General features: G+C 42.0%; 1 protein-coding gene across 1 annotated transcript; it reads left to right on the top strand.

Moving 5' to 3' along the window:
* On the top strand, positions 1 to 21061 carry SLC35F2 (solute carrier family 35 member F2). The gene is made up of 8 exons (XM_032099311.1): positions 1 to 250; positions 6168 to 6343; positions 6872 to 6999; positions 12454 to 12613; positions 14224 to 14380; positions 15171 to 15223; positions 15822 to 15976; positions 19704 to 21061. The coding sequence occupies exons 1-8, from the start codon at positions 111 to 113 to the stop codon at positions 19920 to 19922; spliced, it is 1188 nt and encodes a 395-aa protein (XP_031955202.1). The 5' UTR covers positions 1 to 110; the 3' UTR covers positions 19923 to 21061.
* The last annotated feature ends 1960 nt before the right edge of the window (positions 21062 to 23021 follow it).

Genomic DNA, 23021 nt, shown 5'->3' with positions numbered 1-23021 from the left:
GGTGCTCATCCCTTCCTCCCGCCAGGCGCCGCCCGCCGCCTCCGCAGCGCCCGCCCTCCATCCCTCTGCGCCCGCTCCCGGCGGGCGCGGTGCTGGGGTAGCGCCGTGCCATGGAGGAGGAGGCGGCTGCTGCTGCTGCCGGCGCTCCACCGTCCGGGGATGCTGCTGCTGGGGCCGAGCCATCGCCCGGGGCCGCCGCCGCCGGTCCGCGCCGGCTGCTGGCGCTGCTCGGGGCCAAGCTCTGCACCTGGTGAGTCCCCGGCCTCCACGTGGAGCCACGCGGCGCCGGCCTTCCCGCCCGCCGGCTCCCGGGCCGCCCGCCGGAGCGGGGGAAGGAGGGGAGCAAAGGGGAGGCGTCCGTGCTGCTCTCGGCGCCTTGGCGGGCAGCGCGGTCGGGATGCGGAGGCCGCTCTGTGCCGCCGGCAGCAGCCGCGGGATGCCCGGGCCGGAGCGGCAGCCGCGGTGCGGGCCCGGGTTACGGCCGGGGGGGGCGCGGGGCTGAGCAGAGCCCGGAGCCTTCGGCGGGGCTGAGCAGAGCCCGGAGCCTTCGGCCGGCGTGGCACGGGGGAGCCCGAGGGTCTTTCTGTCAAAGTAGTCCCACTTGTCTTACTGTGTGCTCTCACACATAAACACGTACATTCGACTCTTTTTTTTTTTTTGCGTTCATTTTTTTTCCCTTGTACTTCATCTGTTTTGTAGTCTTCGATCAGCATCGTTGTGAAGGACAGGTCATAGGGGATAGGAAAGGTAATCGAACAAAATAGCTGAAATGAGGTGTGGAGTCCAGAAAGACCAATATCCCCATTTCCTCCTTTTGTGAATCAGCTTAGGATACAGAGCCGTTCAGGTATATCTCTTGAAATATAAGCACTAGTTAAGCATGGAAAACTTGTGGGAAAAAATCTGCCAAGCCGTGCAGACATAACATGTGTTCCAAAGCTGATAATTGCAAAGCACTGCCTTCCAGGAGAGCAGGACTCCATCCTCAGACTTCTAGGCCATTCACTTACAACTTCACTTTCCCCTTAAGGGGAAAAGAGAAAAGACAGTCCCTGTTTAAAAGGCTTTTTTTTTGAGCCGTAGGTTTGGTCACTAATAATTACTGCATCAGATTTGTCAGCCAGGGATGTGCTGGCTTTCCTGCCAGCCTCATGCTCATAAGCTGAGATCTGGCAACTGGACTATGTGATGGTGTGTGCTGGTTAAGCAGAGCCTTATTCCAGTGGACAAAGCCTCATCTTCTCTTTTGGTTATAACTTTCTCTTTTCTCTCCTCCTGCCTGTCGGGAGAGATCCTAAAGGCAAGACAGAAACTTGTTGAGCTATTCAGTAACCCCACCTATGCCAGTAGTTTTGCCAGAGGGCTACGCTAAATGAGTCTGTGGAAGGTACTTGAAAGAAAAACAAGGGCTTTCACTGAATTTTGTAAAGTGTTGTCTGATATTGAATTCATAGTTTTTCTTACTCTTTTTTTCCCCCAGGTGATGGGAGGTTCAGCCACTTCAGTTTTATGAGAAGCCTTTCTGAGTCATAGGAAAGTTCAATACCTTTATGTAATAAACTAGGTTGAGTGTGGGTTTTTGGGGTGATTTTTTTAAAGTAAAACCATTAGAAAATATATTTCTGGTGCTTTTCTGTTTCCTACCTTTTACAAATTAAATTGTCCTCAGTTTCAAGGCAAAACATGGAAAAACTAACTTCTGATGATGTTAGTTCTTAAAAGTATATTTTATTGTTCTTAGCTTATTGCTAATTATGTTACAATATGGGTTCAGTCTGAACCTGCATTTTCCTTTAACTATGAGCATGAAAAAGTGAGATTATTGAAATTAAAAGGTCACTTCCCCCCTGTTTGGGAAGGGCTCATTAGTTGAAGCTAAGTGCAAGTAAACTGTACGTGAACAGTGTTGCTAGGCTTTGCCATGTTAGTATTACATTGGTGGCATAAATAAAGTCAATATTTGAAAAGCTGTATTTATTTTCAATTAAAAAATTCGCATTAAAATTACAAGATTTAGTAAACTAATTGCCAGTAAAATTATTAACTGTGGCCTCATTAAATTTTCTTTCACTTCCTCTGATATAGACTCTGATTGTATTTTAGTGTCTTTGTGTACTTTTTATTCTGCATTTCACGTGGAGCCAAGGAAAGCCAGCCTGAGTTTCTCATGGTGTTGAGAGCTGCACATTGCTCAGTGTTCACTTTAGGCCAATTTGTGGCAAACTTTCTTGCTGTAAAAAAGCCCAAAATGATTTTAGTTTTGCTCAAAGCTATAGATACAGCTAGCTAAGATAAATAGGGTGGCTGACAGGAGGGGAGGAGTAATTACTTAGTAGCTTGCTACCGAGCATTAAAAGCCAACAACACCACCCCCCCCATCAACTATGAAACTAAAAGGCCTTTTCAGACCACTTACCTTGCATCATCTGAGACTCCAAAGTGAATTAGTCCTTTTCCAATGCATTAAAAAAAAGCAGAGAGGATTTAGTTCTGGCATGGAAAAGTTAATAACTAATATATTTCAAAAAATGATCAATTATTAATAAGAAAGTCCCTGTCATCAATACTCATATCAATACCAAAATGAATGGAAAGTCATATCTTGAAAGCATTTTTCTCAGAAGAAATTGCCTTGCAAATTGCAAACGGTAGGTTTTAAAGTTTTTTGCTCTCAAGTTTTACAGAGGATCAGGCATTTTTCAGGATAAGCTATGAGCCCAGTGCATCATGCCAGGAGCATGGTGATGTCTTCTCAGTTAGAAGAAATTAGTTTTGACACTTCGGCAAATGCTTTGAGGGGAAACCATTGCTGCTTCCTGCTGAGGCTTCCACCTGGTGTGGGGGAACAGTCAGGGCAAGAGGCTGTTACCTTACACACAGCTGAGAAAGCTGCCAGGTATGGAGCATTTTGGGATTCACAGAAGACATTTTTTGATGGCAGTCTTCACTGTTGGTGGACAATGTATTTCTGTGTGATTTTTGATGTTAATATTTTGAATCTGTTCAGGCAAGAAAAAAAGTCTCTGAATTAAAATAGACAAAAATAGAGAAGGGCATGAGGTATGATGAAGCCTGCTTGCTTTGTCAGATGCCTTTGTTATGGTAGAAGTAAATGCTGTAGGACTGCCAAGACATATATTAACTAAATAGCAGTGCTTGCTAGAGCAGTAACCACAAAGCAAACACTTCTGGAGGTTCTGGACCTGCCCGTCTTCCCAAATACAGAAATGCAAGGAGGTAATTGCTGAGATACTTTAAACTGGGGAGATTTGGTTATAAGAAAAGCTGAGGATCAGCTTAGTGCAGTTAGACCCATCTGCCCTCTTACAGTGGAGTGTCTTGTTTTCAGTAAATAATGGTTGAAGCAGATCAATTGTTAGCAAATTTGAATGGCAGCAGACTTACCCCATTTTGCCTGCTCTTTGGAACCTGGTCACTATCCAGTTCGCCAGAATGCTGCATATAGAGTCCAGGCCTTTGCTGTAGTGAAGGTACTGTAGCTCAGGTGGATCCAAGTTGCTCCTTGCAACTCATATCGTAGGCAAAAATGTTTAAAGCCTTACCACACACAAGTCCATGTTAAACAATCCTCCTTAAACAAGCTTGTGGGGTGGTATTGCCTGTGGTTCTGCCTTTCTCTGTGGCAGCACATAGGAGATGGGTGAAGGGGAGTTTATGTCCAGGAGATCAGGGCTTCTGCCAGTCAAGGCAGCTTTAACCTCTCCTGGTAGCATATTGATGAGGGCAGTTCATTTTGTGCACCACACAGGCTTCACAGGCTTTGCTCCAGTAAAATTGCAGCAGTTTTGCCCAGTCATGCCTCTCTTCATGTCTGATCCCTACCTCCATGCTCTTCTCCCAGCTAGTCCAAGTACAGGGTGAGTTTAGTCCAATAAACTGCTAAAGGTTTGCTGTGTTCCTCATGTGCTGCTGATGAAGAAGAAATATTTTTCTGCTACTTTGGGGCAAGAAGCTTTATTTGAATAATAAAAAGTATAGATGTATTTTTCTAAATGCGTAAAACCACAGATTTATGTGTTGTTCACCACAGTATATCTTCCTTTGACTTTCAATGGGTCTTCTGTCATTTTACCTGCTGCAAAGGAGACAGAGTTCACAGGGCTGGCAAAGGACAAGCTGGAATCATCATCCATACCTGCTTGAAATTTTAGCTAACTTACATTACATTTATTCTAATGGCAACTGATTAAATTCTTTACATGAACATAAAAACATATTCCTGCATCAGCCAGAATACTTAGCCAGAATGTGTCTGATTTGTTCACTAAATAGCACAATCAGACTATTGACCAGAATATAAAGAAATGAAAAAGAAATTAGTTAAACTAGAACTAACAGAAGTAAGGTACCTTCAAAGTTTTCTTCTGCAATTTTTAATGAAAACCGCCCACCATCCCCCCATATGTATTTAGAAATGAGAATGTTTTTCTTTCACACACCAGTAAGAGTTACTCAGATGAGACTGGATAGTACCTACAAGATTGTCACATGATGCATAATACTTAAAGTGTGAATGTGCACTTCTGCTGGGATTGGCAAGGCAAGCTGTAGTAAAGCATGTGGTTCATATCTCGTGGAAGTACAGCGTGGCTGGACTTTGTAGAGATTTGCTGTCTCATCAGAATGGACTAGGAGAGAAAAATGTGCTCAGCAGCATTTTCAAAGTCAGAAGAGCTCAGTGTCAGGCTGAATTGACAACAGAATTCATGCAGGTGCATTAGAATCTGTGCAAGGAAGATGCCTCCCTTCCAAAAGGAGGGATTGATTGTAGCATTGTAGTCAGCTTTAGCGCTGCTGAACACACCTTTCGCATTGCCTGGCAGCTGGATGGCACAGCACAGCAGGATGAGCTGCCATTTACTGTGTTGAAGTCACCCACCTTGGGAAAACAGCTGGTGTTACCATCAGGTGGTGTGCCTGACACATGGGTGTCCTGCCAGAAGTCAGTGTGGAGAGATGTGGGCACAGGGTAGGTGCAGAATCCTAATGGGGTCCTTTCTTCCCTTACTCGATTAATTTGAGTGAAAACAAATGAATCAATTGTGCAGACAGTTAAATTTCCATCAGTAGTCTTCAGAGTAACAGATTAAATGTGAACTTGGCAGACCTATACAGACAGAATGGGGCTAAGCTCCTGTCACTGTATATTGTGCATGTGCAGAAACTGGGGTGGTATAAATCTGCATGGCTCCACTGGCAGGAGAAAGAGCAAGCCAAAAGATACATAGAGTTACATGCTCCTGTTTGTCTAGGATCATCTGAAATAGTTTATCTTATGTTAGGTGAAGAATTGGTACTAAAAGAACATAAGTTTTTTTCATTTTTTCCCCTCCTGGCTGTGTGTGGGACTTAAGAGGAGTTGTAAATGCAAACATGATCTTACCCAAAATGCATTCTTAACTCCATCCTCAGTTACAGCAGAACTGAAAAAATCCACTATAAATATTAATTATAATAATTCTTATTATAAGAAAGATTTATTTTAAGGTGAGAACGCTCAATCACTGGAACAACCTCCACAGGGATGTTGTGGAGTTCCCATCACTGGAAGTTTGCAAGAGAGTGCTAAGTAGTCTCATCAAGGCTCCCTTTCCCATGAAAGGTTGGACCAGATGGTCTTTCAGATCCTTCCAAACTGAGCTGTTCTTTGGTTTTATCATTAGTAGTTTTGTGTTTCCTTAGCACTGCTCAGCTTAAGGTCTCAGCTCACTAAAACTCAGGTCTCAGACGAGCCTGAAAGTAGTAATGCTTTATCTTCATGTTGTAGATCTTTGTTGACTGAAGTCAGGATGGAATTCAGTGGAGGACAAAGGATTTAACTCAAAACCTGCTTAATAAGAATAGGACCTGCTATTGGGTAGAGCCTGTCCAGGTGACCTGGTGAAGATCCTTGCAAGTAATCGCAGTCTGCATCCTTGGTGGTTTGAACTGGCCTCACTTGTCACGTGGCTGTCCTGAGGTCAGACTAGATCTTCTGTGTACACAAAACCCTGCTTATCTGTAGATCAGAACAACAGTGGTAGGGAGTAGAAAAAGAATAAAGTGTCAGTTTAAAAAAATGGCATCTTCCCAGTACAATTAGAAAATATTTTTTTAGAAACTTGAATGTTTAATTCTAAGCTTACTGTTTTGTCTTTTATTCACAGGCATATTTGGAAAACTATATTTCTGGGCCAGATGCTTTCCTTGTTTATCTGTGGGACTGCTGTTACAAGCCAGTACCTGGCAGAAAAATACCAAGTGAATACTCCAATGTTGCAAAGTTTCATCAACTATTCTTTGCTGCTTCTAGTTTATACAACAATGCTGGCATTTAGGACTGGTATGTGAAATATGGGATGGGAGATTCTGGTTCATCTTTTTCGTTCTTTATAACTTTCCTTTCAGAAATTGAAACTAAAGAACTCAATACTCATCCTAGTTTTTAAAGTTCCTGCTTTATAGTAACACATGGAAATTATTTTCACAGGTTAAATGTGCATTTAATTTGACATAACTTTATATCTGTTTAGAGTTTTGTGCTCTTTGAAGTCCTATGTTATATTAGGCAAAATAGGCTTTGTTGTAACAAGCTTTGTCACCAGAAGCTATTTAGTATTCCTCCTATTCTTATTAATTTACTCTTTAAATAATTCTAGTCTTCCTGTGTTTTTCTTCACGTGGAAGAATTTCTGTGGTTTTTCACCATTTGCATTGTCTCCTCCCAGGCTGGGTTTCCTGTTACTGTATCTTAAGCAGGGGCAGGCAAAGTCAAACATCTTGGTGTTATTTATGCTTCTACAAAGCAAAATTCCTGTGCAACGTTTGGCTGGAAAGAAACACATATTGATTGCTGCTTTTTTCTAAACAGGCAGTGGCAGTCTTTGGCAGATTTTGAAACAGAGGTGGTGGAAGTATATTTTTTTGGGCCTGGCTGATGTTGAAGCCAATTACATGATTGTAAAAGCCTACCAGTATACAACCCTCACGAGTGTGCAGGTAAGGACTGATCTCCCTTTTTGTACTGTTGCTTTTATTATGGTTTTGGACTGATTTCTAAAATGAGATTTGTAGGACAGACATGGAAGCTATTTAAGCCTGAAAAGAACTTTCCAGTACCTATTTTCTCTCTGCAGTACAGGGAAGAGCATCCTGTATCATGAATAACCTTTCCAGGAAGCAGAGAAAATTGGCTGGTATTACCCTGTGCCAGCTCTTGAGTTGAACCCTAATTATTTTGATAAAAGCACTCCTAAGAGTTTGCTGACAGCCACTCAGTTTTTTCTCGTGACACAAAATAAAGATTTATGACCAGATGACAGTCAGTCAGTGCGGGTTCTTGCTGATGAGAGTGAGGTGGATCTCTTGCCTAGCCCTAGAAGCTGCAGGAGGCATTGTGAGATGTAACCCCACCTGTGAGGACACACTGAATGTTAGCTGGTGTTGCTGACCATGCAGTGAGGGATCAGCCGTGTGGCTTTTGGATGTGCCTGTTCAGGGCCCTCTTTGGAAGAGGTGGAAGGAAGGTCAGCACACTACTAAAGGAATAGTAGACATCCTCTGCAACACCAGTGCTTGATGCTGCATTGCTGCAGTAGGATAAATCTTGTGTTCTGAAAAAGCTCTATAAGCTGAAGGGCTAAAGCTGCAGTTTCTTTTCCAGCAGCTTTTGTCTGTGTAGGGTGACAGAGCCAGTGCTTTCCTCCTGCCTCCAACAGCATTCTTCTGAGCTTGCAAGGCCAGTTTCCTTGAACAAACTGACTCAGAACACTGAGTAAAGTGGGAGTAAACCCTGCCTTTGCCTGTACTGTTGGTGAGCTGTGTCAGGCCCAAGTTAACTCACTGTGTGACTTCACAGCTGCTGTGGGAACAAGGGAGAGGATGGTGCATGAGCAAGGAGGGAGTGTGTCCAGGTTGTGTCAGTTCACGCCTGCTGTTACCAGTGGTGGGGATCTGTGACTGTGGTCATGGCCCCACTTACCTGAATAAAAGAAAAAGTAACATGAAGACTTGGCTGTTAGTTGGAAAGGAGAGTTTAGGTGTCAGTGTTTTACAGAGTCAAAGTAATAGGGGTTAATATTTAAGTGAACTACCTGTAAAGCAATAAACTCCTGCAGTCCGGGCTCCCTTTAGAGAATTGCAGTAACTTTTCTTTGCACTGCTAAAGACCAGTTGTGTCCCTTGGGTTGTTATTGTCACATTTCCACTTCATACTTATGTGTTATGACTCATTAGGTCTTTAATCTTCTTACAAATAATGCCTCAGAAATCAAAGTTTTAAAAGTGACATGTTTCAGTCTTAAGATCAAGTTAAGCTTATGAGACCCCTGCTTGACCTTATACTTTACAGGTGAACAAGCCAGGACTTTGATCCAAGTTCTCAGAAGGAGTAAAGCTATTCCCATGATTTCTTTTATAGAAATTAAGAAGGAATAGATATAATAGATTGTCCTGCCCAGTTGCCAAAAACTCAAGCATTTTCTGAGGCTTTTTCCCTTGTGGTTAACCTTGTGACTGATGCTGCTTTGTGTCAGTTCAGTAATTGCGATTTTGTTGCAATTGCTTGTTGCCCTAAGGTTTCTTGCACTTTCTCTGAAGTCACCAGTTTCTCACCATTGTCAGAAATGAGATACAGGAGAAAAAAGAACCACAGAAAGTCTGGGATTTGCTCTAGTGCAAGGCATTTGCTTCTGGTTTTGGCAAGCAATTTTGCAGCTACGTCAGTACCTGTGGTTCAGAGCACCCAGCCTGATGGCCTGTCTGCAGTACTGGCTTCGAGTGGGTACCCAGGGACCATAAAAGCAACACAGGCGTATATGGCACCTTCCCAAATGCAGTGTAATCATTGTTAAAATGCTGTCTGGCTGGAGCTTCAGCTCACCACAATGAAACATAGCTTCAAAGATAGGTTTTTTTCAGCTCAGCAAGGAACTTCCATGTATTTTCTCACGCACGCACGCACAGGCAGAACTGGTTTCCCTTTAGTTATCAAATAGCAGCATTTTACAGAAGGGGGTTTAGAGATTTTTAGGGTCATAACAGTGGGATGGCAGCTCTCATTTCTTGGTAAATACAGAAGTCTTTGGTCCACAACTGAACTGTTTGGCTGTGGCTGAGACAGTGCCAGGATGCTCCTTGCTGCTGGTGTCCTTCTGTCTTGTGGCGGGACTTGACTGTGCTGTGGTTTCACCACCTATTACGGCATGAAGCTGAGTTGGGAGAGGTTTAGGTTGGGTATTAGAAAAAGGTTCTTCACCCAGAGGGTGGTTGGGCACTGGAACAGGCTCCCCAGGGAAGTGGTCACGGCACCAGCCTGACAGAGTTCAAGAAGTGTTTGGACAATGCTCTCGGGCACATGGTGGGACTCTTGGGGTTGTCCTGTGCAGTGCCAGGAGTTGGACTTGATGATCCTTGTGGGTCCCTTCCAACTCAGGGTGTTCTATGATTCTGTGATTTATAGCAAAAAACCAAGCAGTGTAGCTTCGGTTTGATGTTTTTAACATGTTATTGAGCACATTTAGCATTTTCTCTGTAGATAATTCAGATGGAAATGTTTTTCAGGCAACTATTGACACATTGTCAGCTGATGGAAGAGTGCTAGCCTCAATAGGAGAAAATATAGGATGAGCCCCTGGGGCTCAGCTGGAGGCTGCCCTGAGGGAATCTTGTGGGGAATGAGCAGGTTGAGCAGTTGAGCTTTCTTGCTTACAAAGCTGTCTGAAGCTGGCAATTATAAGCAAACCAATGACCTCCAACTGTCTATGATAATTTATTAACCATGTATTAAAGCATCTTTTAATAATTTACCCTGCTTTTAAAACCTCCTATAAACAGTGTGGCCAAAGCATGGCTTGAGTCAAAACATTTGTAAATCAAATCACCAGGTTATCTGTTTTTCTCCCCTTGTTAAAAGTATAATTTAGAATTGAATAAGGTGAGAGTTTGAAGAGGCTCTACTGGAAATAGTAGTTAGTAACTGCTGTAAATGTTGTAGCAGCTCAATAAATAAACTTTATTGTTTTAACTGATTCCATTGACACAATTCGTCGTGATATTACATCTGCTTTGCACCTCTTTGATCTTGATCCTGTACAGAGGAGCTCTGTAATGTACTAGATGAAGGGAAGGTAAGATCCAGTAGCTAGAAATCTGGTTTCATCTGTCTGTAACTGAGGATAATTGTCTCCTGGAACAGATTACCAGAGCGTGTTCTTCACCATTTGGTGCCTGTGTGTCCTGGCTGCAAGTTCTCTAACCATGGTGCTGTAGTTCTACAGTATGTTCTTGGTATGGATGCAGAATTCCCCATCTGGCATTACTGAAAATGCTTCTGGCTCATTATTTACTACTCCCTTACACCCTAATTAAGATGTTTTTTGAAGGGTTTGCTTCCACTCTTTCTGTTTGGGTTGAAAATCTGCTTGGAGTTTGGAAGGCTACATTCTAGCATCTCAGTTAATGGGAAGTGAATGCTTACTTATTAGTAGAAGAGGTGTCTACTACCAGAGGGATAAAAATTTTGCTTTCTAATGCTTGTAGTATTTCTTGTTGTTTGATACAACATGATGTCAAAACAGTCACGTTACAGGTTTTTCTTGAGACTAGGCTAAGGGTAAGATAGAGAACAAGACCAGTGACAAGATAGTCTGATGTTTTTTCAAGCCTGATATTTTCCAGAGTGTAGAGTTGTATTGAAATACTTGATATCACATATTGGGACTCAGGTAGTTGTAAAGTCTCATAATACAGCCTAAAGAAGTACTTTGACACTACACAGACTTTACAAACTGGACAAGCTGGAGGCAATCTGAGGAGCAAAGACAAAGAGATGGAAGGATTAGAGGCACTGTTAGGCTTTAATCTCTAAGAGCTTCCCTTAGCACTATGTTTGTAAGACTTTACTATGTGTAGTTATGAACAAGTAAAACCAGACATATCAAAATATTAACAGGTTTGGTTAAAGCCCTTGGGGACAATGGCACAGCACAGAAGTCGGCTGCAGTGGTGCACTGAGGCAGAGTCTGGAAATGAACATTAAGAACTAAGGGCTTTTGTCTTGACTGTAGGGATTATGCCCCAGTCCTGCTGATCTGGACATAACACTTTGTTGGGACTTCAAGAAGCCAAGTTTTAAGGACTGACATTTGAGAGTAATTTCTGAGGAGTCTTTGGGAAGTTGACTATATGTTCTGCAGTAGGCTGTTCCCTTATGTAGTTCCGTGGCACTCTACTGAGACAGGTCAGAAAATACAGCTTTTCTTGCCTTTGACAAATTCAGAAACAAAATCTGTTTCGTTGAATTAAATATTAAACCAATTATGATTAGCCCAGTGGTCTTGGTGGTATTTGATTATTCTAGAACAATATGCCCATCTTATGCTGCAGTGTATTCTTCTGTATTAAGTACACAGCTAACTCTTGATGTTTCCTGTGCTAAAGGAGAATAGCTAGAAGATCCTTGGAAGTGTCCAAGGCGAGGTTGGAGTGGTCGAGCGGAAGGTGTCCCTGCCCATGGCAGGAGGGTTGGAACTAGATGAACTTTAAGGTCTCTTCCAATCCAAGCAGTTTTGTGATTCTATGGGTGGGTCTAACAGCAAAGCAAAGATACATAGGAACATTAGAGAAAAAAATAAAGAAAGAAAAGATGAGTCAGAGTCACTGCTTTTCGTGGAGCACAGACATCCTTGAACCACAGCTGTTCAGTCGTCTTGGGGCAATGTCTGCAAATACATATGAAGTGCTCCAAAACTCCATCTGCCTTGTGTGTCTGCTGCTGGGGCTTGGGTGAATTAGAGTGGGTTACCTGCTTCTGACTACTGAGGGTTAGCTCTGACAGAGTGATGAAAATGCGTTGGTGGCTTGTATGTGTTTTTGTGGGAAGCTGGGAAATTAGGAAGATGGCTTGAGAAAAGCTGTTCTTGCCTTCCTATTTTATTTCTACCAGTTTTGCACATGGTTTCCAACACACATACCAGTTTTGGTTTTTAGTATGAGCCAGTTGAGGGGGGGTGGGGAATCAAACCCAAAGCTGCAGGGTCAGGTCCTTGTCACAGTCACATCAATGTAAAATCAGATTACTTGTACCCATCAATAGTTCCAGATTTTTGGTTTGTGTACATGGAGCCCCGGGGAGCAACGCTGTTTCAACATGCTAGATGCAACGTCTAGCATTCATTTGTGAAGCTGCAAAAATTGATTAGATCCATCATTAGAAGAGTTTCTAAATCAGTGCTTTCCTACCAGGAGAAAGTGGACCACTGTTCCAGCTCCTCCTTCACTTGCAAAGGGGAAATGTGGCTCTCACTCCTCTCTTAAACCAATCTACTGGGGTTGCTTTGCAGGTTTCCTTAACATCTGATGACTGGAAGTAAGATCCTGTGCATTTGCTTTCAGGATGTTGCAGTCCAGATTTGGGGTGGGTTTCTAACTCAAACCATTTTTCTGTACACACAGCTCCTGGACTGTTTTGGGATTCCTGTGCTGATGGCTTTGTCGTGGTTCATTCTCCGAGCAAGATACAGGCTGATACATTTTCTTGCTGTTGCCGTCTGTTTGCTGGGTGTGGGAACAATGGTGGGTGCAGACATTTTGGCAGGGAGGCAGGACAGTGAAGGTAAGGAGTCCCTTATTGGGGGGAAGAGCAGAGAGATGGTCCCTGCTGTGGACAGGAATTTGTAAAGCAGAAATAGTAGCAGATGCAGTTCTGTTTTGAAAGAGAACATGTTGCTATTTTTATTTCTTGTCCAAGAAGAGCAGATGTTGATTTTATGGGGAGCTGTGGAATTTCTTTGCTTGTATGTTTGGATATTTCTTCCACCTTAAAAAAAACCCCACTTGTGTTAAGTTTAAATTTTGCTGCTGTTCATTAGACGTGATGGAAAGTCTCATTCCTGAAAGCTTGTTCACTTTGACTATCATGTGAGATGGTTTAATGGAAGCTCTCCCTGCCTCTCCCTGCAAACCTTGTCTTGGTTATACAGTATCAACCTGCTGGCAGCCAGACTTCTCTGATTTGCAGTTTTCTCTGAGTACAAGTACAAAATAAAAAGTTGCTCCCAGCAGCTGACTTCTCAGCGTTATCTTTGGCAGACCCAACAGAAGTGGTCCATGTGTCCCCAAGGTCACAGCCTGGAAAGCAGGGGCTTACTATGGGAGTGCAAGAGGAGATGGGACAGGATGCCAGGATTCCTGGGACCTCTGTGAGGGAGGCTGGGCTCTGGGGTCCAGGAGGCAGCTGGGTGCAGATAAGGGCGGGTCTGATCTTCTCAATGACAGATGCCTAAATCAACCCAAGTCATAGCCATCTTATTTTGAATAAGAATTTTGAATTTTCAGAGCCAGAGGGTTTGAGAGAAGGTAAATTTCAGATCATTGCCTTCATCAGGCAGCATAGAGATAAGTCTGTGTGGTGTAATTTTGGGCCTTACTGTAGGTAAGACATAAGACAAACTGAAGTTTAGCTTTACTGCTATGTGATACAAGTGTCTTGGTCCTGAGGGAGAAGAATATTTCCCTGAGACATTAGGCAGTTGTGCTTTATTTGCTGACCTGGGGATCCTTACTGCTGCTTACCCTCATATTTTAGACATATTTTCTTAGTGATTGCTTAGGGAAGGAAATTTTAAACCAATTGAAGGATTTAAACAGCAACGATCCTCTTGCTATTTAGCTGATGCATGGAGGCATTTAATGATGAGTGATTGTAGCACAGGGAGTCCCATTTGCAGCATAAATACATTGCAGCAGGACACATGGTACCATCTGTCTGCAGTGCCCACTTAGGACCTGTCATAAACCTGGAGCTGAGTCCAGGTCCCTCAAAAATCAATAGAGTGATTTTTAGCAAGACTTGAATCAGGCCTTACTGCAGAAGTGGGGACAATATTCTCAAAATGCAGAGAGCATGTCTAACTGGGAATTTGCTCAACTCTCTACAGTGCCTGGAGTCAGCAGTAGTACAATTGGACCGGATGATACAGCAGTGGCTGGGATGAGATATTAATGCTGGGTTTAGCTCACTCCACACTGTGCAGGGTGAGGTGAGCAGGCAGCAGAGTCTGTACTCAGACACTCTTCTCCACACACAAAAAGTGTTTCCTTCCCCCTTTCCCTGGAATGAGCTAGGAAGATAGAGATGTTCAAGATAAATTCGCTTGCTTTTTTAAGGAAAGTTAAAAAGTGTTTACGGCATTACCCTTATTGTGGATTAATATTTCTGTACAGGTAGTGACGTGGTGATTGGAGATGTCTTAGTGCTTCTTGGTGCTTCTTTGTATGCCATTTCTAATGTGAGTGAGGAATACATTGTGAAAAATCTGAGCAGAGTGGAGTTTCTAGGAATGGTGGGCTTGTTTGGGACTATTATCAGCGGTCTACAGCTGTAAGGATCTAATATTTATTTTAAAACTAATTAAGAATATTCTACAGATGATTGTTTGTATACCCTGAAATGATGTTATTAAATTCTTTGTTACATCTGTATTTGGCCTATATGGGAGTCTTTCCACTTGAGTTGATTTTTGTTGCTGATCAGCATCTGTTTTATATCCTTTTTATTTGCACTACTCTTATTACAGCAATTCTAAAGCTGAACTCCTGAAATTGAACACATACGATACTTGGCTGTCTTTTTGATTTTGTTGATGCTTGAGGATACTCAATGTGCTGAGAACTGTTCACAGGAGTGTATTTCTTAATGCATTTTCTCTGTGGAAAAGTTTAGGGAGATAATTGTTAGCAAGAGATCTTCCATAATAAACTCAAGTTTAAAATGAAGCCATGTATACTCTTACAAATAACCACATTTGAGTACCAGACCAGATGCACTTAAGTCTGTCTAATGAATTATATAGTCCTCATTTCTCATCATTATAGTTAATAATTTCCTCAAATGGTATATCAAATAAAACTGAATCACTGAAGGATTAAAACGCCTGTGAAAAAGGCATAGGAATTAAATAACAGTGCTCTTGACTTGCAGGCACTTTAATTTTCACGTCTTTTTTCATGCTTGTTAGATATTTGAGTTAGTGTCATAAAGTAAAATTTGAAACAAAAAATGAATGGCTTAAAAGTCAAAATGTTTCTTATCTGTTTTGGTAATTAACTTCTCTATTCGAGTAAGATTTCTTTCCTTTTTTTACTGTATTATATCTTTTCTCTGACTCTAGAGCCATTGTGGAACATAAGGAGATAATGAAAATTCAGTGGAACTGGAAAGTTGGTATGTGTGGGACAAAATAATGTTCATGTTACAGAACACTGGAAAATTATAATCATTTAGACCTTGGATGGTGGGCTTTTCTTTCTCTGAATAACAAGCAGCATTAATATTACATTCCACAAGTTTATTTTATTTAAACTTTGCAGCTCAGCAAAGAGAGAGGGTCTGCAGGATTGAACATTAAAACAGGTTTAGCATTTTACATATAACTTGAAATAATTTTTCAGAATAAATTGAAATAAGTAAGAATGAAACCTGTTTAATTACTGACATGTTGTTGAAACATCACAAGAGCATTTTTCTGTTGCCCTTCCTAAATGAAGTAATGGAAAAATTGACACATTTTGACCTGAACAGAACTAAATGTTATCAAGAAATGTGGCTCTAAATTTCTTCAGTCTGCTCTTAAGTAGGAATGAATGAGAACTTTCTTGTATAGATACAGTAATTCTTGCAATACAAGATAATCTTTTATTACATGTACATTCCCCTATCTTTAGGAGATAAAAATGATAGCTTTAAAGCATCTGAAGAATATCAGTGCTCTTTAAAATTATTGTTCTGTGCCTTAGGAGTAACTTGTCCCCTTGCTTTGCAGCACTGCTGTTCACAGCCTTTGCCATGTGCATGTTTGGGCTGTACAGCTTCATGCCGGTTGTGATTAAAGTCACCAGTGCAACCTCTGTCAACCTGGGGATTCTGACTGCAGATCTCTACAGTCTCTTCTTTGGGCTTTTCCTGTTTTACTACAAGGTGAGTACATTCATTCCTTCACTTTCACATTCCTTCACTTATGTTTCTACTCCAAAATTATGAATAAGGTGTCATGTTCTTAGAAGCCCCGGAACAGTCGTTTGCACTTGTACATTTCTGCAGCTTCTATCACTCATTGTTGGCAGGTGTCAGTCAGGAGGAGTGTGCTTAGTTAATGACAGAGCCTTGCACCGTTAGCCAGAGAGCCATTTTCAAACCATTTCACACTTCAAGGAGTAAGTTAATGTTAAGAGATAGTAAATAATTTCCTGAGGTGCTCCAATAATAGAGTTCTCACTGAAAGCCCTTTGTGGAACTGTATATTAAATCTGGTTCATTACTCCAAGTGTCCAAGGAGAGGGTTTGAATCTCCCTGTCCTGAAAGGCATTTGGTGTCTGAAAGAGGACCAGTGTGATTTTTAGAAAATAATATTTTCTTTCAGAACTTCAGTCTGTTTATTATCAACATGGGATGAGAATCAAGCTCTCTCTGTGCTGCTGCTAAGGAGTGACTAAAGGACCTGAAAAAATACAGATAAATGTGTTATTCTGTACACTCTCCAAAAGGCAGTTACTTTTATTGTGCTCTAAAATATTTTTGGCAGTGTCTGCTCAAGCTAAATGACAGTGCTAAAAGGATTTCATTCCACCCTCCACTTTTCATCCAGAATCACTTGTGAGAACCTAGCTCATTAAAGCAATTGGAGTAATTGATTCAGTTGCTCGGTGACTGGAAGGGCTGAGTGAGAAGCTTGTGAACTTTGCTTAGGAACTTAATTTGTATTATTCCATGTGGTTGCTTTCTCTTCAGCCAGAAGCTTTTAGGTGAGATTTATTTTCTGAAAATGAAAGCAGTGCATAGTCTGGTAATGGTAGGGTCTGACAGCAGCTAGATTTTCCTTTTCAAGAGTCTCTTAGCTCAGCTTTCCTCCCTGTTTTGGGTTCCAAACTTAGCTCCAAACTACAAAGCATCCATTAAAAATGAATGCAGGAAGCAAACCATATTTACGGTGTAACAATTAAATCCTTTCTAAGTTACTTCCAAACGTGCATTTTGGCACACAGATAGCTTAACTCAAGAAGTGATTATAAATTTATATTCATAATAGTAAAGAGGAAGAAGAGCTTTGGAAGGGATATATTAAATTTTTATTTTTCAGGTTTTTAGCTTAATTTGGGAAGAGGTTTTTCTGGGAGCAGGCCATCTCATAATTGCTAACAGCAAGGTATTCTGGTAGCAAAAAGAAAAATGAATTAGGGAAGACTTCGGGATTGTGTTGAGAGAACTTCAGATATTTATTGAAATAGGAACTTGCATCTGGGGTTAGAAACAATGAAGTAGCAAAAAAGGGAGTAATAATAATGCCACATCTTTAATAATCAGAGGATCTGAGATAACCACGAACTGAGAGAGCCCAATTTTGACATGGCTTTTAGCAGTAGAAAATCTTATTGCCAAGTTAACCATATAGTTTCTTTACCTATGGGGCAAAGAAACCAAGCAGGATGTTTGCTGGATTAAAAAGCACTCTGGACATAGGAATCTACAAGCAAAAATACAGGGAATTGCTCTGTATTCCCCATTATCACATGATATTTCATAACAAGCTGCTGGAGGCTCTGCTGGGCTGTAGAGTGGAGAGAGCCATGGAGAGCTCTGAATTGCTGTGGTCTGAACCTACTCTGAAACAAACTTACACAAAATACCACAGGATGAGAGACGGTGGCTACAGCAGAGACCAGGCCCAGGAATTGACAAAGTTTTGACTTGTGCGCAGTATTTTGCTAATGCACTTAACGTTTTGGCCCCATCCATGTCTGTTTTAAGTGAAATGTGAATTTTGCATGCCTGTTTTGAACTCTTTTTTTTTTTTTCTTTTACTCCTTAATGAATCCTTGCTGTGCCTCCTAATGATCTCATTATATACATACCTGTAATCCCTCAAGAGATATTGAGAAAGGTCTTCAAATGCTTTTGTTGTATAAACCCTTGTGGAAGGGAGTATACTGCACAGACACTAGATGGAGATACAGTCCTCCAGTAACATTTAAAGTACTCTCTAGGCTCAGCAGTGTGAATGAGGATATGACTGAAATCAGCGTCTGAAGCAACAAAGTTGTTGAAATATTTGAAATTAAATAAAAAGAAGAGGAAAAAAATCCCAGGAAAGGAACACTGAGTTCTCACCAAAAACAAAAGGGAAAAAAAGAGGCCTGTTGGAGCAGCATGGGTACTGTTCACCTGTGTCAATAGCTGCAAACATACAGGCAGGCCCTGGGTCACAGCTACACTGCAACAGCTTTGGTACCCTGCCTTGGTGACTGTATCCATTCCTGCAGGAATTCACTCATCAGGAGCAGAGCCACCTCCAGCCTTGTGCGCACTGCACTGTGAGAGGGATCTGCAGTTCTGTGGCTGCCCAGCCACAGGTCCTTGCATGCAGGCACATGCTCACTCAGGGCCTTAGGCTGGAGAATTTGTGCAGGTGATTGGATACAGCCCCAGGCTCTGCCCATTTGATGGGAACAAGTCAGTCAGGGGTATGACCACAAGTGATCCTGCTGCCTCTGTTGGGATAGTTCAGAGCTTGATGCTTCCTCCTGTGTGGAGTGAACGCTTGAGTCCAAGCTCCTCCAGGCAAACAGCCAACAAGGTGAGGAGAGAGGGCACTTAACACAAGGCCACTGTGTTTCAGTCTGCTTTTCCTTTTGTGTGTTGCCATCCAAGAGTTTCCAAGCCAAGTGACTGCCAGCTAGAAATTGCAATGCCTTAATTGTAGATGCCTCAGTCTTCTTTGGATGAGAGTCCACTGTCTAGGTCCTACCATTCATTTCATCCTGATAAACTAGAACATATTTTTCAAGCATGTCTAAGGAAGCTAAAGAAGTTGAAGGATGTTGACAGAGGCATGTAGAATATGCTGTGTCCTTATTTTAGTGTCTAATCTGTTTGGTTTGACAAAGGGAATATGGAGGATTTTAATAAACCTGCTGAAAAGCGTTCCTGGCTGTGGATAACTTCAAGACTTGGTATTATTGAATCTGGTGTTATTTATCTTTCTGTCAAGGAGGATGAATCTTGGCAATTATTGGCAAGTGAACAATAGAGTGCCTGATGTACCGCTGCAGTTTGTACTCTTACCTGTCACCACTCTTCACAGAGCTCAAATATCAATCTTGTAAAAGGAGCCCCAGCCTCTCCCTTCAAGGACTTGTTGGCTGTAGAGAGCTAACTGGTTTTGATCCAGTAATAACACTTATCTAGCCCTGCAGATGATTAAGAGATCTGTGCAGAGAACCAGCTGCTCTGGTGACTTGCAATAGCACAGAGATTCATCTCTTGCCAGAACCTGAAATACTTGCATGTGCTGGATCAAAATTCTCTTAGGGGTGAAGTGTTTAAGCATTCATATGTGTAAACAACTTTCATTCAGTATGACTGTGTTTACACCCATTTGTTCTCTCTGTTCAGATTCTTGTATGTAGACCTGAGGAAACTCCCTGTCCAACAGTCTTGGAAATGAGATGCAGAGAAAACCAGCCCAAGTCTTCAAGTAAATGGAGCTGTTGAATTTTGGTTTTCGGACCCAAATCCAGCTCGTGGTGATAATCCTTATAAAAATAATTTTTACAAGGAAGAGTAGCTTTCACATTCTTGAAACAAGGCAGCATTGGCATGTTCTTACATCAGGCAAGACTTAACACATCTCTTTCTCTCCTCTGCCAGTTTTCAGGTCTTTACATCCTGTCCTTTGTTATCATCATGGTGGGCTTCATCTTGTACTGCTCCACTCCTACTCGGACGGCAGAACCCACGGCCCTGCCACAGCCCAGCAGCGCCGGCTTGGACAACGCTGCACTAAAGCTCGAGGAGAGCGACAGTGAAACCCCAGCCGTAGCTGTGCAGTTCACAAGAGGAGAAACTGTGGTGGTCAGCACTGATTAAAGAAATGGCAGCACTTCAAAACAGAGCTTTTTTTTTTAATTGCCAAATTTCCCTCAAATATTAATCGAGAGAATTGTCCTACTGCCAAGGCGCATGTCGTACTGTGCTGCGTTTAACGCACTGGATAGACTTTTAAGGCCAGATCCTCAATCAGTGAAACTGTATTGATTTGCCCTTGCAGAAAATCTGGCCTTTAGATGAAGACAGATTACTATTTATGTGGAGTCTCTGGAAAGTGACAGACTGTTATTTTTAAGTGCTTAATTAACTTAACAACAAATGCTTGGGGAAAAAACTAAGCCAAAGCAAGCTCTCAGGTCACTAAGTGGAGCAAATATGTTTTATATTGCATTAGGGACTTAAATCTGCACGATGCTGTCCGAGGGCTTCACGGTTTCCAGCCCTCGGTGCTGGGTGCTCTCAAACAGCATCTTGCAAAAGCCGCTCAGCTTCTCACAGGGACTGGTTCTGCAAGCCACAGTACATTCACACACCCTCTACGTGCCCATGGACTTCATTCCTCTACGGAAGGATTTGCTGCCTACATTCCACCTAAATGTTCATCTCTTCATATTGCTGCACTCCCTGTCGCAGCTGGGGCTGCTATGTGTATTTTATTTTGAATTTTGCTAGTATGGGAAGTCTGAATATGTGTTTTTATAATTCCTTCTGTTTCTCTCTGTGGCCTTCTGTTTGGTGCATTCCCATTAGCTGTGGGGGAGGCAAAGGCAGGCTCTTCCTCTCTTCAGTAGAACTGAAAGTGTTTTTGTTTTCTGGATTAGAAAGCAAAAAGGTTTGAATAGAAGTTCACTTCTCAGTGAATTTCTCCCTGAAAAGGGACACATTTCTGCTGAAAGAGTTGTTATAAAATTGGCATTTCTTCAGAAAATTGAATCATCTAAGCCAACTCTCATTGCAACAGTAGTGACATAATATCCAAAAGGTTAGATGCTTTCAGTAGATACACTGGCAATTTTCCTACCCCTCTTTATATTTACAATAAATGATTAAAAAATACAAGGCTGCAGTTTTAAGATCAGTAAAACCACACTGGGATTTTATTTTATTTTATATTTTGTACAAGACTTCAGAGCTCAGGTGTATGAAGTAACAAAAGAATAAAGTATTCAGCAGCTGGAGAGTTGGTCTTGGTTTGCTTATTTTTTAAGCTAGGATATCTTTACTGCTCAAAATTGTATTGACTAATTTTGCCAACCAAATAATTCTTTGACTGGCTAAGCTTTGCTCTAGAAGGAAATACAGTATTTTCTGAAGATACTGGTGATCAAATGACACAGACTGGGTATGTGCTTCTGGTGTAGTTTATTCAAGCAAAATTTTCCAGCAAGAATCTTACCTGATTGTTATTTAGCAACAGGAAAACAAAAGTTCAACAGGTACTACAGCAACGATCACTGCTTTTTCACTGTGTAGTTCATGCACAGAAGGGTGAACAGGTGCTGATGTTTTATGAAAAGCATTTGCGTCCTCTCCCATATAGAATGCTTCTTTTGAGGGGGGATGATATTTATTTTATTTTCTAAAATTATGTGGTATATGATCAGTGTAACAGAATGTAGATTTTATCTGAAAGTACATGGAAATGTGTATTGACTCAGGCTTTGGCTGGTCTTCAAACACAGGACCATCTTGTGTGGTGTGAGTGCTCAGGCAGTAGCTCATCTTCTCAATATATAGACCACTGAAACCAAAATTGTGTAAAACATGGGTGAGATTCTAGGCACAGCCTGGATTTTTTCTTCCAAGGCTTTTAAAATCTGACTGTAATAGAAGGTTGGAATCTGATTCAAGCAAATTGGGCCAGGCAGGACTTTTGCTGAGCGGCAGGGAGAGGGGAGCAGTGTGGGGCAGCTCAGATTCCCCAGCATGGACACTGGGACACTTATATGCTGAGCTGAAAACTTTAAAACTCTGTCACAGATACAGGCTGTGATTTAATTTCTTATGCTGTGATTTTACCCCGTACAAAAGATTTCCTGGCGTATTGTGGGTAGCTCAGGTTAACGTGTGCTAATGGCACCAAGAAGATCTTTCAAGCTCCCAGCGAGGACAGGGTTGATATTTTTTTGCAATCCTTCTGTCGATGACACTGTGCTCTTGCCATCCTTGTGATGGCTCCCATTTATCTCCTTGTGACCCTGCTGGATGCAGGGGCCTCCTCCGACAGCCTGGAGCAGTGGCCAGCCGCGTGCTGGTGATCATGCACACCTAGTGTCCTACCTTTCATCACCTTATATTTCTACTGCATCTCTGTGGAATGGCTGGCTGGGTGGAGTGGAGGCAAAGTTGACTTGCAGAAGAGTTCTGCAGCAAAACCAGCACCATGGTGTGGTCCACACTCTGGGTACATGAGGTACTTGAAGCCTGACCCTGAAGAGTCCTCAGCACGGGGTGCTGGTTGCCTGAACGTGCTTTGTGTGGGATGGGGCCAGATATATCACTCATCCTTGCTGTCTGTCCCATGAATCAGAAGAAGTGGGTGCAGACTGTTGAAGAAAGATGCATTGCTTCAGATCACAAGTGACACGTGTGTTGCTTGTGGGGAAACAAATGTTCAGTTAGCGAATCGCATATGCCGGATCCTCTGGTACCTCTGAGACAAGGTGCTTGGGTGAGTCTTTAACATAAATCATTCTGGAGTATTGGAATAAGCTGGAGAAAAAGAAATCCATCTGTCACTTGCATTAAACACAAGAATCCAAATAAAAATGTGTGACATCCGGCCTTCCTCCAAGGTTTGGTTACAAAACAGCAAAAGTTATCTGGCATCAAAATGTCACGGTGTGTTGGGAAATAAGAAATTAGTGTGTCACTAATTGAGTGCTAACATCTCTAGAACTTGAGGGAGAGGATGGGCTTGTGGCAGCTATTTTAAGGTTTTTGACCTTTTCTAGGTCACACATACAAAGTTCTATCCGATGTGATGTCTGCAACAAGCACATCAGTTCTTGTCAGCACCATTCATTCACGCTATTTATTGTGGGATATTTCATTGTGTTATATATGCTTGTCTTCAAACTGTCTATTTCAATCAGTTTAGGAGGTTTGACAGAGAGAAGCTGCACATGCTCTGTGATC

Source organism: Corvus moneduloides, chromosome 2 (genome assembly GCF_009650955.1).
Source record: "Corvus moneduloides isolate bCorMon1 chromosome 2, bCorMon1.pri, whole genome shotgun sequence".
NCBI classification, from domain to species: domain Eukaryota; kingdom Metazoa; phylum Chordata; class Aves; order Passeriformes; family Corvidae; genus Corvus; species Corvus moneduloides.
This window is presented reverse-complemented; position numbering and strand designations above follow the sequence as displayed.